At 42.9% G+C, this 17,285-nt stretch overlaps 1 protein-coding gene across 3 annotated transcripts in view; it reads left to right on the top strand.

The window, feature by feature from the left end:
• SLC13A5 (solute carrier family 13 member 5) overlaps positions 1–17,030 on the top strand; it is a 60,304-nt gene extending 43,274 nt beyond the window's left edge. For all 3 annotated transcript variants that reach the window (XM_033922867.1, XM_033922866.1, XM_033922868.1), the window contains 7 exons: positions 2,506–2,628; positions 5,043–5,255; positions 6,417–6,538; positions 8,656–8,771; positions 12,937–13,098; positions 13,529–13,666; positions 16,082–17,030. In XM_033922867.1, the coding sequence (XP_033778758.1) occupies positions 2,506–2,628; positions 5,043–5,255; positions 6,417–6,538; positions 8,656–8,771; positions 12,937–13,098; positions 13,529–13,666; positions 16,082–16,210 (1,003 nt within the window). In that variant the 3' untranslated portion in view covers positions 16,211–17,030. The remainder of the gene's footprint in view (positions 1–2,505; positions 2,629–5,042; positions 5,256–6,416; positions 6,539–8,655; positions 8,772–12,936; positions 13,099–13,528; positions 13,667–16,081) is intronic.
• The last annotated feature ends 255 nt before the right edge of the window (positions 17,031–17,285 follow it).

Below are 17,285 nucleotides of genomic sequence, written 5' to 3'. Positions count from 1 at the left end.
TACACAGTGTGGATTTTGAATAGCTTTTACTTTGTATAAGCCTGGCACCTGATCTAAGCTAGTTGGTAAACCTCATTCATTGAACACTGGGCATGCTTTCAATGGTGAGCTGGCTCCCATGGTCAAAAAAGCAATTCTGTTATATTGTGTAAATAGTACAACTTCTTAGGCAACCCTGCCTGCAGCAGGTACTAAAGATGGATAGACTGATCCATCACCTCTAGATCAGGAGAGGAGAGGGGTGGAACCAGGGCAGGATTAATTCGTCGAGGGCCCCTAGACACACAAGTACACTGGGCCCCCTGCCCCGCCCCACCCCACCATGCGCCCAGGCGGAAACAGGAAGCTGCATCACAGGGAAGCTTTGGGCAAGCAGCACCACTTGCAAAATTACAGTTCCCGTTGCCTTTCTTACCCGCGTTGCTTGCTTGTCTTACTTTCCGTCGATGGAGGGGGGCCGCGTTGCTGATTGCGGGGAGGCCCGCGTTGTCGATCAGGGGGGCCCGCGTTGCCGATCGATGCTGGAGGGGGCCCATCGAGGTTTGGAAAAAACAATGTTGATGCCCTTCTTCATCTGGCCCCCCTGACCATTTCGGGCCCTAGACTGGGCCTATTGGTTAATCCTGCCCTGGGTGGAACTGCACAGTCTGATTTTCCAAACCCCAGCTGATGTATCTCTCTGCAACTGAGATCAAATTTAGGTGTCTAGACTTGATTCATTCAAGTCTAATCTAACCCAAGCTTGGTTCCAATTCTTATTTATTTGTGATCTGACCCTTTATTGTGGAAGTAGAAGGAGATGAGATTCAAGGCTGGGACGCCCACTAGGTATTTTTCTTCTGGTTTATACCTGGACCTGCGCTTAGGGAGTGATGTCAGAGGAAGAGCCACCGCTGCTGCTGCGACAGCTTGGAGATTGCTGCTCACGCCACAAATGTTGCAGAGGCAGGGGAGGAAGGGATGCAGCACCCACGGAGCAGGAGGGGGCGGGGAAGGAGCGTGTAAAGGTGGGCACCTGTCACCCATGCTGCGCCACTGGGTTTGGGGGAAGAGCAGGAAGCCACCAGGTCCAGCCTTCTTCTTCTGTCCCTGTATCTTGGGAAAGGGATTCCTCCAAAATAGCAGTCAAATTGCCATCAATTCTTGTATGGAAACATCCCAGAATTGTTTAAAAACAATGCACTTAGGGCTTCTTTTACTGAGGTATGCTAGTGTTTTTAGTGCACTCAGGAAATTACCGCGAGCTACGCTTCTAGAACTAACGCCAGGTAGGGAGAACGAGAGGGCACTCTCTAAAATTGAAAGGGGATAGATTCCGTACGAACATAAGGAAGTTCTTCTTCACCCAGAGAGTGGTAGACAACTGGAATGCTCTTCCAGAGTCTGTCATAGGGGAAAACACCCTCCAGGGATTCAAGACAAAGTTAGACAAGTTCCTGCTGAACCAGAATGTACGCAGGTAGGGCTAGTCTTAGTTAGGGCGCTGGTCTTTGACCTAAAGGCCTCTGTGGGAGCGGATGGCTGGGCACGATGGACCACTGGTCTGACCTAGCAGCGGCAATTCTTATGTTCTTAAGGTCTAGCGCAAGCTATTCCACGAGATAAAGCCCTAGCGCACCTTAGTAAAAGGAGCCTTTAGTTATATAGCAAAAAGATCTTTACATTCTGAGAATTTAGCTTTACTGAAGACGTCTATAAAACCAAGACTTGTCGAGACTGGTAAAATGACTTTGCGCTGTGCAGGAGTTAAGTTATGGAACTCCTTGGTGGGCCAGATACAAAATTGCCGTGAAAAGGGCAGGTTTAGAAAATTATTGAAGGCCCAGTTATTTGTAGATGCCTTTTTCTAGCTATTTCTGACAACGTTGGTGAATTATTCACGATTTTTATTATCTAAATTATGGTATTTTTCTGAAGATTGCTCGCATGTTAATTTTACGACATGATTATTTTATTAAGTATGTGTTTTATTATGTGTCTTATTTTAAATATTAGGCATGTAAATTATGTAAACCACTTAGTTTTAAACGGTATACAGTGCTCCCCCACAAATTCGCAGTCGGCGGTTCACGGTCCCGGTCATTCTTGGTATTTTCCGACCATGAGAGGGCAGCTGGAGAGGCAAGAGAGGGCAGCAAGAGTGCCGGCGAGTGAAGGAAATCACTCGCTGTATGCTCTGACCGCCTCTTCCTGTACTAAAGTCGGGCCTCACCAATCAGGAGCTGCTTTGACACCCAGCTCCCGATTGGTGAGGCCCTACTTTGTACAGGAAGAGGCGGTCGGAGCATACAGCGAGTGATTGCCTTCACTTGCCGGCGCTCCAGCTGCTCTCTCCTGCCTCCCCTGCCTAAAACCCGTATTCGCAGTTTTTCGAAATTCACGGCGGTTCCTGGAATGGAACCCCCGTGAATTCCGGGAGAGTACTGTATACATTTTTCAAATAAATTAATTAATTTGGCATGGCGGCTGCATCAATGTACAGAAAGCTTGTCTTCTGCTTTTCAGGTTGTTCCCTCAGAATGGCGACATTGTGAATTTTGCCTCGTGGTTTGGATTTGCCTTTCCCAACATGATTTTGATGCTGACCATAGCCTGGATCTGGCTCCAATTGTCCTTCATGGGATTCAAGTAAGTTCTGGGTAAAACATTTGCAAGCTGGGAAAAGAAATGAACGACCACTGTGAGACTGCAATTGCGTATCCTCTGTCCTTATTGGCGAGATTTTTGCAGTTATTAGTGTTTATCAACTGTCTTCCCAGTCGTAGTATTGTCAAAAGCGGTGTAAAGTATTAACAAGAATATGGACTATGTCCTGAAGAATGGTTTTCCGTGTTCTCCTGGACTGGCTGTTTCCATGCATCTACAGTCAAAAAAAGGGTCAGGCATTCAACACTAATGAAATGTTCTCTGCAATGGCATAGCAAGGGTGAGAGGCGCCCCTCCCCCACCTCCACACGCTCCTTCCCTGTCCCCTCCTGCGCTTCCCTTCTCCCATACCTCTGTAACTATCCTGGCATGAGCAGCAACCGCCATGCTTATGTCGCACCAACGTCGCCTCATTCTCTGACATCACTTCCTAGGCATAAGTCCAGGAAGTGACATCAGAGGAAGAGACAACGCTGGTGCGACAGCAGGTTGGAGGTTGCTGCTCGCGCCAGGAACGTTTTAGAGGTGTAGTTAATTTGCGTTAAAAATGTGTCTCTGTGGTTACTAGATAAGAAACTGCTGGAACATTCCCAACGGTTAGAAAATGGTAAAACTAGAGGGCATAATTTGAGGTTGCAGGGAGGCTCAGGAGCAATGTTAGGAAATTCTTTTTCACGGAGAGGGTGGTCAATGCCTGGAGTGGAAAACGGTGATGGAATTCAAAAAAGCGTGGGATAAACATAGAGGATCTCTAATTAGAAAACGAAGGATGTAAATTAAAGAACTAAGGCTGGTACTGGACAGACTTGCATGGTCTGTGTTCCATATGTGGTGGTTTGGTGTAGGATGAGCTGGGGATGGCTTCAAAGGGAACTCCAGTAACTTGGAACATGAGGATGTTACTGGCCAGACATTATGGTAGATATCCTGCAAACAGGATGGTTGGATAGGCTGGAGTGAGCTTAGACGGCAACTTCAGCATTTGGAACCTAGGACGATACCAGGTGGACTTTACAGTCTATGACCCAGAAATATCAAAGAAGAGACAAGTTAATATAATCATGGACAGACTCGATGGACCATTCAGGTCTTTATCTGCCATCATTTACTATGTTATATGTTACTATGGTTAACACAAAGGTTATGTAGTTACGATGCATTAATTTTATTTATTTTTTGGGATTTATTAACTGCATTTATGAAGGGATGAAATGATCAGGCATAAGCATAAAAACTATCAGTGAGGCAAACTTGGACATGGCAAATTCACCCAGAGAGTGGTAGAAAACTGGAACGCTCTTCCAGAGTCTGTCATAGGAGAAAACACCCTCCAGGGATTCAAGACAAAGTTAGACAAGTTCCTGCTGAACCGGAACGTATGCAGTGAGGGCTAGTCTCAGTTAGGGCGCTGGTCTTTGACCAGAGGGCCGCCGCGTGAGCGGATTGCTGGGCACGATGGACCACAGGTCTGACCCAGCAGCGGCAATTCTTATGTTCCTAATTTAAGAATTATTAATAATAATAAAGAACATAAGAACCAGTGGTCCATCATGCCCAGCAAGTCCGCTTACGCGGAAGCCCCCAGGTCAAAGACTAGTGCTCTAAATGAGTCCAGCCTCACCTGCGTACGTTCCAGTTTAGCAGGAACTTGTCCAACTTTGTCTTGAATCCTTGGAGGGTGTTTTCCCCTATAACAGACTCCGGAAGAGCGTTTCAGCTCTCCACCACTCTCTGGGTGAAGAAGAACTTCCTTACGTTTGTACGGAATCTATCCCCTTTTAACTTTAGAGAGTGCCCTCTCGTTCTCCCTACCTTGGAGAGTGTGAACCGTCTGTCTTTATCTACTAAGTCTATTCCCTTCAGTATTTTGTATTCTGCTTTATCCCGCTAATTGAAGTTCAGAGAGGGATAACAAGTTAAACAAAATACCATTAAAATAAAACTCATAGTAATGAATCATACAAGAAATTTTGAAAAAAGATATTGTTTGAACATCTTCCAAAACTGGAAATAAGACGGGCAGCAATGAATTCCATATATGGCAGAGCATCCCAATCGAATCGAATCTTTGAATTTTTTTATACCGATTCATCCCAACAGGAAGGCTCGACTCTGTTAACAAAATATTAATGAAATGATATAGGTGATTAATTTAGCTCTAAACAAGATTTACGATATTCTGATTTCAGTCTAGTTCCCTGGAAAGACTGATATCATAACAACAAATATTTCTGAGCTGTGATAACTGCCAAATCTTACTCATTGTGTTTAAATATAGCATATTTTCTACAAGTGGTAGTTCTTTTGGCTGTCTGTAAAGTGTGTAGAACCTGTGGAAAGTGTGGGGTGATGCCATTAATGCATTATTCACGTTTTTGCCTTTTGTCTCCATCTAGTTTCAGGAAAACCTGGGGCTGTGGAGGGCAGAGAACAGATAAAGAGAGGGCTGTGTACAACGTGATTAAGGAGGAGCACCGGAAGTTGGGGCCCATCTCATTTGCCGAATTCAACGTGCTTATTCTGTTCACTCTGCTGATTGTTCTGTGGTTTACAAGAGACCCAGGCTTTGTCTCCGGCTGGGCCACTGCTCTCTTTAATACGGATGTTGAGTGAGTTCTGCTTTCTATTTGGCATTGCAGTCATGGCATCAGCCATTTTTCATACAGTTGGGTTTTTTTACACACTAGAATAGGGACCAAATGTTCAGAGAGAGATTTTAAGGTTGTATATTATATTAATTTTTTACTATCTTGTTCTTTGTAATCAGACATCACATTACGATTTTGCTTGCCATATATAAACTTCCTTATTTCTGAAGTCACAAGCAAGGTCTGTAACTCCAGTTCCATACATACTGGGTTTAAAAAAGGTAAATATGAGGAAAAACACTACTTATGCCTGGGGTCGGTAGCATGGAATCTTGCTACTCTTTGGAATTTTGCCAGTTACTTGTGACCTGGATTAGCCACTGTTGGAAGAAGGATACTGGGCCACGTGGACCTTCAGTCTGAGACAGAATGGCAATTCGTATGTTGAAAACGCAATTATTCGTTAATGCATTCCTATGTTAATGTCTATCTAATTTTAAAAATATAGTTCTCCAGAATATTCTGACAGGAATTTATGATTTAATGCCTTTTTGCATCTCTAATTGTTGAAATTTGACCTGATAATGCCTATATATGTTGATTTGGTATTTTGACATGTACTATGGGGGGAGGGATGTTAAAAAAAAGAAAAAAAAAGTTTGTTCAGTTATGTTTGTGTTACATGTGTGCTGATCGTAGGAAGTATGTAATATGTAAACCGCATACACTTCCTCCTCCGAATTCGCGAATTCTGTATCTGTGGATTCGCTTATTCGTGGTTTTAAACCAAAAAATGCATTTTCATTTTTCAGGCTATTTAAGCCCTGTAAGTCCCCCCCCCCCCCCCTTAAGCCTTACCTGGTGGTCTAGCAGGTTTTTGGGGCAGGAGCGATCTTCCCAGTGTTATAACAGTGTTATAACTGTTTCCTGAGGTTAAAGGTCACATTAATTAAAGGCTTTCCCAAATGGTATAGAATGGAAAAAAGCATGATATAATAACACAAAATGCTAAAAATTATTAATAGAAATCAATCCTAAAAGTTATTGATTGATTTCTATTAATAATTCTTAAGACACCTGCTGTCAGTCCCTACAATCAAGATCTCAACCTGAAAATGCTACAAAGTGTAAAAATTCCAAACAATCAGAAAGTACCTAATCACATTCCCGTTTTTCACTCAGGTACGTCACGGATGCCACGGTTGCAGTATTTGTTGCAGTTTTGCTTTTCATAGTGCCTGCCACGAAACCCAAATTCAGGTGGTCCAGCAAAAATGCCTGTGACACCGGAGAGACTGAAGCAGGTGAAGTCAAGATCTAACAACCTAAGTTTGAAAAGGATTCAGATATGCAAACAATTTTCAGCAGGATGCAAAAGCTCACTACAGGCACAGTGCAAGTTCTCTCTGACATGTCAGCAATGCAAAGTGGTAATTAGAGATGGGCGTCATTTCAAGAAAACGTCGTCCGCCAATAAGCATGTGCACTATTTGTAGATAGGGTCTGATTCTATCAATGGTGCCTAAAACCTAGGCATCGAGTAATGTGGCACGTAGGCACTATTTTATAAAGGTTAGGCTCATTTTTAGAATCATGCCTAATGGTGACCCGTCAAATGCGCCCTACGGTGGATACTATTTTGTCTTTTTGAGGGGAGGGGACCCCCCAAACCCTCCCCCCACTACACTCAAAATATTCACTTCCTAACTAGTGTTAGAGTAAGATATATCTGGAAGGCCCTGATTTGCTCAGACTCCTCAGGCCCCGTCCTTTGGGAGGGGCTTGAGGAGTCTGAGCAAATCAGGGCCTTCCAGATATCCACTTATGGCAGATTCGGTCACGGGACGCAATTGAAGGGGAACCAGTGTCATGTGCGCACTTGTCCCTGCACACAATTGGCGGGGTGCATTAGTCGGGGCACAGTTACATGCGTGGATTTGTCAATATACTATGCCTAACAGAGCCTAAAGTGGGCCTAGGTATCAATAAGCATCCAAGTTTCAAGTTTATTAAAAATTTGATATACCACCTTATCAGTATAATTAAAAATTAGGGTAATACAAATAGTATATTAAAACAATTAACAACAAACAAAACATCTGGACAAAATTATAAAAAGACTAAACAAACAGGTACAAAAGGGAAAAGGGAGAACTACGATGTGATGTTAAGGAAAGAGAAGATCTCGGGAGAAAAACAAGAGGGCAGGGTAATAACATGAATGGACCAAGAAAAGTTTAAAAATCCTTATAAGGACAGTCAAACTTGGAAGGCATCCTTAAAAAGGAACGTCTTAAGAGAAGATTTAAATTTTACGAATGTCGTTGTCTCTCTTAACGAGTCGGGGCTGAATTCCAAAGGGCGGGAGCAACCATGGAGAAGATAATAATAATAATAATAACTTTATTTTTGTATACCGCAATACCACAAACAGTTCAGAGCGGTTTACAATGCAAGAGACTGTACATACACAGCGGAGATATTTATACAGTGAAAATACAGTGCGTGAGACTTGTAGAGCAAAATACGATGCAAGAGGCTGTATAATGCGGTTAAGTGGATTACTATGCAAAGATAGTTACATATATAGCGAGGATACAGAGTGGTGAATGACAAGAAGAATGCAACCAGAATCAGTTACGGGAGGGTGCTGAGGGGGAGGGGTAAGTAGGAAGGATGGTCGATTCCGCAATAACCTCCTCTGGGAGAGCATTCCAGGTGTCAACCACTCTCTGCGTGAAGCAAAACTTCCTGATATTTGTCCTGAACTTGTCCCCCCTTAGCTTCATTCCGGGTCCTCTTGTCCGTGTCAAGTTGGACAATGTAAGTAATTTTTTCTGCTCTATTATGTCGATTCCTTTCAGTATTTTGAAGGTCTCGATCATATCCCCTCGCAGTCTCCTTTTCTCAAGGGAGAACAATCCCAGTCTCTTAAGTCGATCCTCGTATTCCAGTTTTTCCATCACTTTTACTAGTTTCATTGCTCGTCTCTGCACTCTCTCCAGCAGTTTTATATCCTTCTTTAGGTTGGGAGACCAATGTTGGACGAGGTATTCCAAGTGGGGTCTGACTATTGCTCTATAAAGCGGCATTATGACCCTCTCTGATTTACTCGTGATTCCCTTCTTTATCATGCCCAACATTCTACTTGCTTTCTTTGCCACCGCCGCACATTGTGCTGACGGTTTCAGGGTCCTATCTATCAGTACAGGATCCTGAAAACAACTGGCAGCCAATGTACAGTAATTGTTGAAGATGGGATGAAATATGATCGTATTTCGATATTCCCATTATCAATCTTGCAGCTGAGTTTTGCACATAACTTGCAGTGCCCTGCACTTTGTCTTAGTTTTTCCAAGGTACAAGGCATTGCTATAATGCAGTTTAATTATTATTTGTCTTTTTTATTATTATTATTTAGACGAAAAGTCATTTTTCCCTGCTCCTCTGTTGAATTGGAAGATCGTCCACAAAAAGTTGCCATGGAGCATCGTTCTACTTCTGGGAGGAGGATTCGCTTTGGCCAAAGGAAGTGATGTAGGTTATGTTTCTTCAAACTGGCAATAAGGGTATGCTTGGATTAAACCTTTTATTTAATTTTCTATTCATTTGGTGGGGGGGGAGTGGAATATTTGGTTTCATATTCATTTGGTTCCTGTTTCAGCACAAACTCATTTAAAAACATTCCAGACCTGTGTGCATTTGATATCCTGCTTAATGCAAAAGTACTATTCTCCTTTGATACATACATTTTGGAGATCAATTTGGGATCAAGTGAACAAAATATTGGAAAATCCAGTGGCACTGACGTACGATATCATCATATTTGGGCTAAAAGCCAAATATCTGCTCGGAATAACAAACTTCTCTTTATAATGACAGGGGTTGCCATACAACTTATTTTGAGGAACTGGAAAAACTGGGATTGGTTAAATTTTTTGGGTGGGAATCTCTATGTCACACTTTTAAAATTGAATGTATGGTGGCCGTACAACAGGGGCATTATAGGAAGTTTATGGATATTTGGGAGCCATTGACAAAATTCTGTAAGGAGTGATTGTTGATTTTTCCCTTTGGTAATACACATCCAGGGTGGGTGGGAAGATATTTTTAATTTTGAGTGCAAATTTTTGGATAAGTAGAAGGGGGGATGATACATGTATTTGTTATGGAATATAATTCTGATTGAATTTAAGTGCTGTTAAAGTGTAAGATGACCGTATAATATGTAGCACTTATTTTTGGCTTTAAAATGAATAAAGATTTACAAAAAAAAAAACCCCCAAAAAGTCAAAGCGGCTTACAAAATTTGAAAAAGAAACATATAGAAAAAAAATGCCAATAATAAGGAAAGATATAACAATCAATCATAAAATACATTTGATTCAATAAAATAAGTAATAAATAAATCATTAAAAAATAAATCTACTAGTGCCTGGTATTCAATTCAGTCTACTCTATCATAGGAAGTGCTTTCTGGAAAAATTGTTCTTATATTCCGCAATACCAAATTACAGCTGAAGATAGCCAGCATGTTCTGGTGAATCGCAGTCTATATTAATAGCAGAAAAATGACAGAGAACAATAGATATAAACAGTATTATCTAAAGTAACATCCTAAATGATCAAATATTTCACAAACAATATCATAATGCAAGTAAGTAATCAAAGGGCTTCTCAGCTCCATCCTTGGGGATATCCTCAGCCAGTCGGGTTTTCAGGATATCCACAATGAATATGCATGAGATAGATTTGCATACCAAGGAAGCAGTACATACAAAGGTATCTTATGCATATTCATTGCAGATATCCTCACTAGAGAATGACATGGGGCCAAATTTTTCCCCATCCCCACGGGAACTAATTTTCCCATCCCCGCGAGTTCTTTTCCTGCCCCTGCCCCATTCCTGCAAGCTCTGTCCTCATCTGCACAAGCCTCAAACGCTTTAAAACCATAAGTAGCAACATTCTAGAGCTCAGATTGTGATGTCATAATGCCTCATTCCACCAATGCCAAAGCTCCATCCTCATCTGCACAAGCCTCAAACGCTTTAAAATCCTAAGTAGCCACATTCTAGAGCTGAGATTGTGATGTCATAATGCCTCATTCCACCAATGCCTAAGCTCCGTCCTCATCCGCATAAGCCTCAAACGCTTTAAAATCCTAAGTAGCCACATTCTAGAGCTGAGATTGTGATGTCATAATGCCTCATTCCACCAATGCCTAAGCTCCGTCCTCATCCGCACAAGCCTCAAACGCTTTAAAATCATAAGTAGCCACATTCTAGAGCTGAGATTGTGATGTCATAATGCCTCATTCCACCAATGCCTAAGCTCCGTCTTCATCTGCCTAAGCCTCAAACACTTTAGAATCATAAGTGTCCGAGGCTTGTGCGGTTAAGGCAGAGCTTGCAGGAATGAGACAGGGGCAGGGACAGCGACAAAACTCGCGGAGACGGGAAAAATAAGTTCCTGCAGGGACAAATTTGTTCTCGTGCCATTCTCTATTCCTGACAACATGACTGACTATGTATCCCCAGCCCCAACAAGAAATGGGTTGAAAATCACTGCTATAATGAATGGCTTCCTCCTCCTTATATTTAATCCCCCAATTATTTCCTTAAACAGCCATTCGGGTATATCGTGTGGTATGGGGAAAGGTTACCTCCAGTGTTTGCAGCTTTATCGTGCGCGACTCTTAATCACGCGCTAACCCCCGCGCTAGCAGAAAAACTACCGCCTGCTCAAGAGGAGGCGGTAGCGGCTGGCAGTTTAGTGCACGCTACTGCGGCTTCGTAAAAGGTGCTCTATGACTTTAGAACTGGTCTTGTCAATAAAGCTTTAATGCAAATTGTCATTGGTCCCTTTCAATTCCCCTTTCTTCTTTTTTTTGTGCTTTTATATTTTTTTTTTCTTTTTAGATTTTTCTAATTGGTTCTTAATTTCATTAAATTTGGTTTCTAATCAATAAGTTGATATATTTTCCAACGTCGTAACCTTAACAATCATTTCTAGGGAAAAACAAGCTTTCTCTTTAACTCGTGTACTTAGGGCTCCTTTTACGAAGGCGCGTTTTAAGTTTATCATTAAGTTTTTATTAATGCTTGATAAATCGTTTATTTAATTTCCTAAGCGATGTACAATTCAAATTAAAAAGTGGGCAGTGAATGCAATAACATTAATTAAAACTTACTAAGTAAGACACACATGAGTCGTGAGGGGTCGGAGGAGAAAATGACAATTTATTTGCAGAATATGAAAAACACAGAAGGGAAGTTAACACAAGGAGGGGTAAAATTAAAAATATTGAGCCCAAAAAATTGAAAATTCTAAATCGGTGGGTCATAGATTAAACGCATCTTTAAAAAGGTAGGTTTTTAAAATTTTTTTGAAGGATGCGAGATCCTTTGCGTCTCTTATGTATTGAGGTATAGAATTCCACAGAAGAGGGGCTGTAACCGAGAACATGTCCTGTCTTCTGGTTCCTGTTATTTTCAAGGATTGAACTGTTAGCAGGTTATTAGAGTCCAGGGAGTGTTATATGGAGTGAGCATTCCGGTTATGAACTGTGGTTCATTATAAGTTAGAGATTTGAAAACTAAGAGTAATATTTTGAATGTGATTCGATGGCTTGCGGAATGGTGCGCGCAGCCTCCTCTTGAGCAGGCGGTAGTTTTTCAGCTAGCTAGCGCCAATCCGATGAGTGCGCTAAAAATGCTAGCGCATCTTCGTAAAAGGAGCCCTTGCCTTTGTTTTCCCCGGCCGGCTTGATGATCTAATCTTCTTGCTAGGTTTTATGATGAAATTAGAGTGCTCAACGGCCAGGGCAGGATGAATTTGTCGAGGGCCCCTAGGCACACAAGTACTCTGGGCCCCCTGCCCCGCCCCACCCCCACCATGCGCCCAGGCGGAAACAGGAAGCTGCGTCAGAGGGAAGCTTTGGGCAAGCAGCCACCGCTTGCACAATTACAGTTCCCGTTGCCTTTCTTACCCGCGTTGCTCGCTTGTCTTACTTTCCGTCGATGGTTGGGGGCCACGTTGCCGATCTGGGTGGGGCCCGCATTACCGATCGATGCTGGAGGGGCCCATCGCCATTTGGAAAAAACAATGTTGATGCCCTCCTTCATCGGGCCTCCCTGACCATTTCGGGCCCTAGGCACGTGCCTACTTGGCCTATTGGTTAATCCGGCCCTGTTGACGGAGCGTCTCCGTTTCACTCTGCAGTTTAAATGCCGGTACTAACGCAAGTGACTGTACACACTCTTTCTGGATTGTTTTTAAGTTATTTGGACGTTTATTAAACGACAAACTGGTGCATCCGATCTTCTGTTCCACAGTCACTTTGTTGTTTTGTGCTTCATTTCCTTTGTGAAACCTTTTGGTGCTGTGTGGATTTTGTTGTTTTGTATTCAAACTTACGCGCCGTTTGTAGAATCTCTTCAAGCATTGTCTAAATCAAGTGAGGCCCTGGTAGGCGTCTACAACATATGTGCCGGCATTTTAAGCCAGGAATTCTATGAGCTGTTACCGCCATGACAGGCATTAAAAACTGCACTACGGTTTTGTAAAAGGGGGCGTAAGTTAGGCACCCACCGGAAGTCGCTGTTTATAGAATCAGGGCCTTAGGGCCCGAATTTCTGCTAGATGTCCTCATTAGTATTAAGCTAAAATCCTGATATGTGCTAACTATTTTTCTTCTCAGGCCTCTGGATTGTCAAAATGGCTGGGCGACCAGATGGTGCCACTGCATGCTATTCCCCCGTGGGCCATTGCAGTGGTGCTGTCCCTTGTCATCGCTGTCTTCACTGAGTGTACCAGCAACGTGGCCACTGCGACCCTCTTTCTTCCCATTCTTGGATCCATGGTAAGAGCTGCCTGTGTTTCATGTGCTTGACTTTAAAAAGTCCAGGCGTGCTTTACACCAGCGTTGTAAGTTGCTGGTCCTGATGAACAAGATTATATGCAGTTCGCATGGGTGACTAAAATTTTAAACAGCATGCAGATCACCTGTATGTTCGTATAGCTATGAATTAATGTATGTACGAGGGCTGTTCAAAAAGTCAGACCTTTATTCATAAAAAATACTCGTATTCAGATACAACAATCTTAGACTAATCTCCTTCAAAGTAGTCCCCTTGGGCTGCCACACACTTCTTCCAACGGTTCTGCCACTGTCGGAAGCAGCTCCGGAACGCCTCTTTTGAGATTGCTCGCAACTGGTCCGTCGCATTCTGCATGGTGTCTTCTCTTGACTGAAATCTTGTTTGTAATGTCAGTTCTCTCTTTTTTACTAGTCGCAGTCTATCAAGATCAACCCCCTCTATGTGATGATTCCATGTACACTCTGCGCTTCGTTTGCCTTCATGCTGCCCGTAGCAACACCTCCAAATGCAATTGTGTTTTCTTATGGCCATCTCCGTGTTTCTGATATGGTAAGAAGACTATCATTTGTCAAACATGTACAGTAATCCCCTGAAATTCGCAGGGGTTCCTGGAATGGAACCCCCGCGAATTTTGAAAAACCACGAAGGCGGTTTTGAGTCTGTAAAAAGTCAGGAGAGGGCAGTTGGGGCGCTGGCGGGCGCAGTAAACCATACATGGTATGCTCCGGGGGGTGGGAGGAGGAGGAATCATCTGTGCAGAAGGCTGATTCGTTGGCTCATTCCCTGTATTTTCTGACTGGAAAAGGCAGTCAGAAAATACCACAAAATAACTGAGTCCACGAATCGCCAATTCGCGGGGGCACACAGTATAGCAGAGTCTTGGTAGCCTCCTTTGACTGATTGTTGAAACTGGAAATAGAAAACATTAGCATGGTACACTTGGAAGGAGGGGAGCAAGCCATGTTATGACAAAAGCAACACAACACAACTTTCTCGTAAATCTGTCTTGAATTTAATAATGAGGTGGGGCAAGTAATAGTTTTCATGGTTCTGAAAATGATTTGGGGGATTTCTTTTTGTGCTGTCACTCCAGATGTTGTGTCAAAAAATCTATTCAGATGGATAATAATAATATGGAATGGCAGCAGTTTTTAGTAGCCCTCTTACTAAACCGAGGTAAGCACCACTATTCCCTGTAAGCTGAGTAGGAGTCCTCCAGTAGGGGGTGCTGTTTCATAAGAAGTTGCCTCCGCTGAGGCAGACCAGAGGTCCATCTCGCCCAGCAGTCCGCTCCCGCGGCGGCCCATCAGGCCCATTTCCTGAGCAGTGGTCCCTGACTATCCCTATGACCTACCTCTACTCCTATCTACCCCTCAATTCCTTTATCCTCTAGGAACCTATCAAGATCTCATTTTCAATAGTGAGGGACAGGCAAGCTCTGCTGGACTCCAGGGCACCTGCCTGTCCTCGGCGCACCCTCCCCCCCCCCCCCCCACACACACACTGGCAGCAATGCATTTGGAGGACTCCCGCTCAATTCAGAGGGAACAATGGGTTTTGAAAATCCGTCCAGATTTCCGGACATGTTCTCAAAAGGAGGTCATGACTTGGGAAATCCGGACATTTGATAATCCTAAACATGTGCTCGATGGGCTGTAGCCCTTTTCTGCCGTCATCTTTATGTTTCTATGAATAAATGGGATACCCATGTGGGATCCCTACGAGGGTCAAGATAAGAAAATTGGGTCATTAGGGCATAGACAGGGGGTGGGTAAGCAGAGTGGACAGACTTGATGGGCTATAGCCCTTTTCTGCCGTCATCTTTATGTTTATGTTTCTATGATGTAGGGTAAAAAGCGATATCATGTCGTTGTTTTGAGTTCCCCTCCCTTCAGCTTTATATGAAACATAAAATATTAATGTCTCTTAATTAAGAAATAAGAAAAAAGGGCCATTTTGGAATAGATTAATAGTGTATCGAGCTATGCATTCTTCCCCTGAAAGTGGCCCATCTGGAAGATCCTAATAGGAGTGTCATGTGGCTCACTCCATCTCAGAAGGAAGAGGTGAGAACATTCAAGTCGGTCTGGCAGACATTTATGTTCCTGAGTTTCAGACATTTTTATAATTTAGCTATACTAGTAGCTTTGACCATATTCTTAGCAACAAATTCTAGAGCTAACTGTGTGTTCTTGAAGTGTACTCGATATTTGTATGTTTTTATCATCTCCCTCCCTCCCTTCTTCATTCCTTCTTGCCTACTGTAGTGGTACAGTGCCTGTTTGATTTTTGGAATTCATAAAATTTATTCGGTTTTATATTTGGCTACGCAAGCACTCCCAACTTTACCATGCATTGTAGCTAGAAAATGACACGGTGACAAAATTCATCACCGTTCCCGTCCCCGCGGATAACCGCGGGAAACCATCTTCCTGTCATTCTTTAAGGAGAGAGGGAAGAATCAGGGTATAATTGGGCACAACCACTGACCCGCAAGCTTTGCTTTGAAGAATGCTGAGATTGAGCAGCAACATTCCAGAGCAGATATTGTGATGTCATAATGCCTCATTCCACCAGTGCCTAAGAGCCAATCACATCAGTGATGTCACAATGGCTTCATTATCCTTGGCTCACATAAGAATCAGAGTATCAATGGCCACAACCACTGACCCGCAAACTTTGCTTTGAAGAATGCTGGTGTAGAAAGACCGAGGTTGAAATAGACACTAGAAAATGACATGGGATTATTTCCCGCGGTTATCCGCGGGGACAGGAACGGTGATGAATTTTGTCACTGTGTCATTCTCTAATTGTAGCATCTTATGCTTTGAGCTTGCAGAATGAAGCTATAAAGAGAGGTAATGATCCTTCCCCATCTTAAGCTTCTCCATTTGTGAAATGCTCATGGCAACAGCTTTTTAAATCTCATGATTATGTAGTCGCTTTTTCTCCTCCCTTCTCCAGGCTAAAACTGGAATAACGATGAACATCATTGGAGTACTTTGTGTTTCACTGGCTATCAACACCTGGGGCCGTGCCATGTTCAATTTGGATACCTTCCCGGCATGGGCAAATGTTACAATCGGAGGGTGAAGCGGCCAACAGAAAGAAAGGACTCATGTACAGTTTCCACATAGCCACTCCCCTTCAGGAAGCTCTGAAGTCTTATCAGTGCACTAGAACTCGGGTTCACCTAGAGTGTTTTCAGGCATGCCAAACCACTTCCAGGTCCCTGGAGACCATGACGGAGCTGTTGACTTCAGTCTAACCCGTGGCCTTAATTTCATCTCTTTGAAGGCTCAGCCCTTAACCCCCTAAATCTCACCTCCCCAAAGCAAGAAGAAATGCAATGACGTGATTGCATCTTTTTTTTTATTACTGCTATTGAAAATCGATAAGCACCTAAACTTTTGCCAGTATCTCTTACCAAATCACTCACGCAGATCATATAGTATATTCAGTATGGATGGATGACTGCAGTTCAATACTGCCTGACACAGCCATGAGAAAACAGAGGGGTCAACAGCCTGGACAGTTTCTCATAGGAATGTGTGATCTGAAAGAAAGGTCAAGTTGCAAAAGCCATGAAAGAAGTCTGCAGTTTAGCCCGTGGATCTCTTTGGTTAGTTTGCTTTTTAATTAAGAGAGGCCAGTCACTGAACAGTCATCCTTGGATCTATGTAAGTTTCCTTGAGATTAATGTAAAAAAAAAAGGTTTAAAGGAATCTTTCCCAGAGAGCTCAGGGAAATCTGTGGATTTTAGTCAGACCAAACTAGAATCTGCCCAGAATGAGTTTCCACTTTGAAATACAGCAGTTGACTAAAATATTTATACTGTATAGTGAAAGCAGTAGCTGTTTGGACTAAGGTCAGTTTCTCAGTCGATATGAATGTCAGCATTTTTCCTTTGAAACTGGATTTTTTTTTGCGTATGTGAGAACAGACATAAGCTATGGTGTCTAGTATAAGGCCCTGTCTCTTGAGCTGCGAAGCAGCCCACAGGAAACACTGTACTGGCGATAATATTTATTTAACACTTTTAATATACCCAGTTATGTGCACACACACACACACACAAAAAAAGCCCAAAGACCATACAATCTTAATTTGAACACTTTAGGGCTTTGGTGTAGAAACAGAGTGAGTGAAAGTTTTCGAAAATAGAAGC

The sequence above is a fragment of the Geotrypetes seraphini genome, chromosome 15, assembly GCF_902459505.1.
Source record: "Geotrypetes seraphini chromosome 15, aGeoSer1.1, whole genome shotgun sequence".
Taxonomy (NCBI): Eukaryota; Metazoa; Chordata; class Amphibia; order Gymnophiona; family Dermophiidae; genus Geotrypetes; species Geotrypetes seraphini.
The sequence above is the reverse complement of the archived record's forward strand: the minus strand, read 5'-3'. Positions and strand labels throughout refer to the sequence as shown.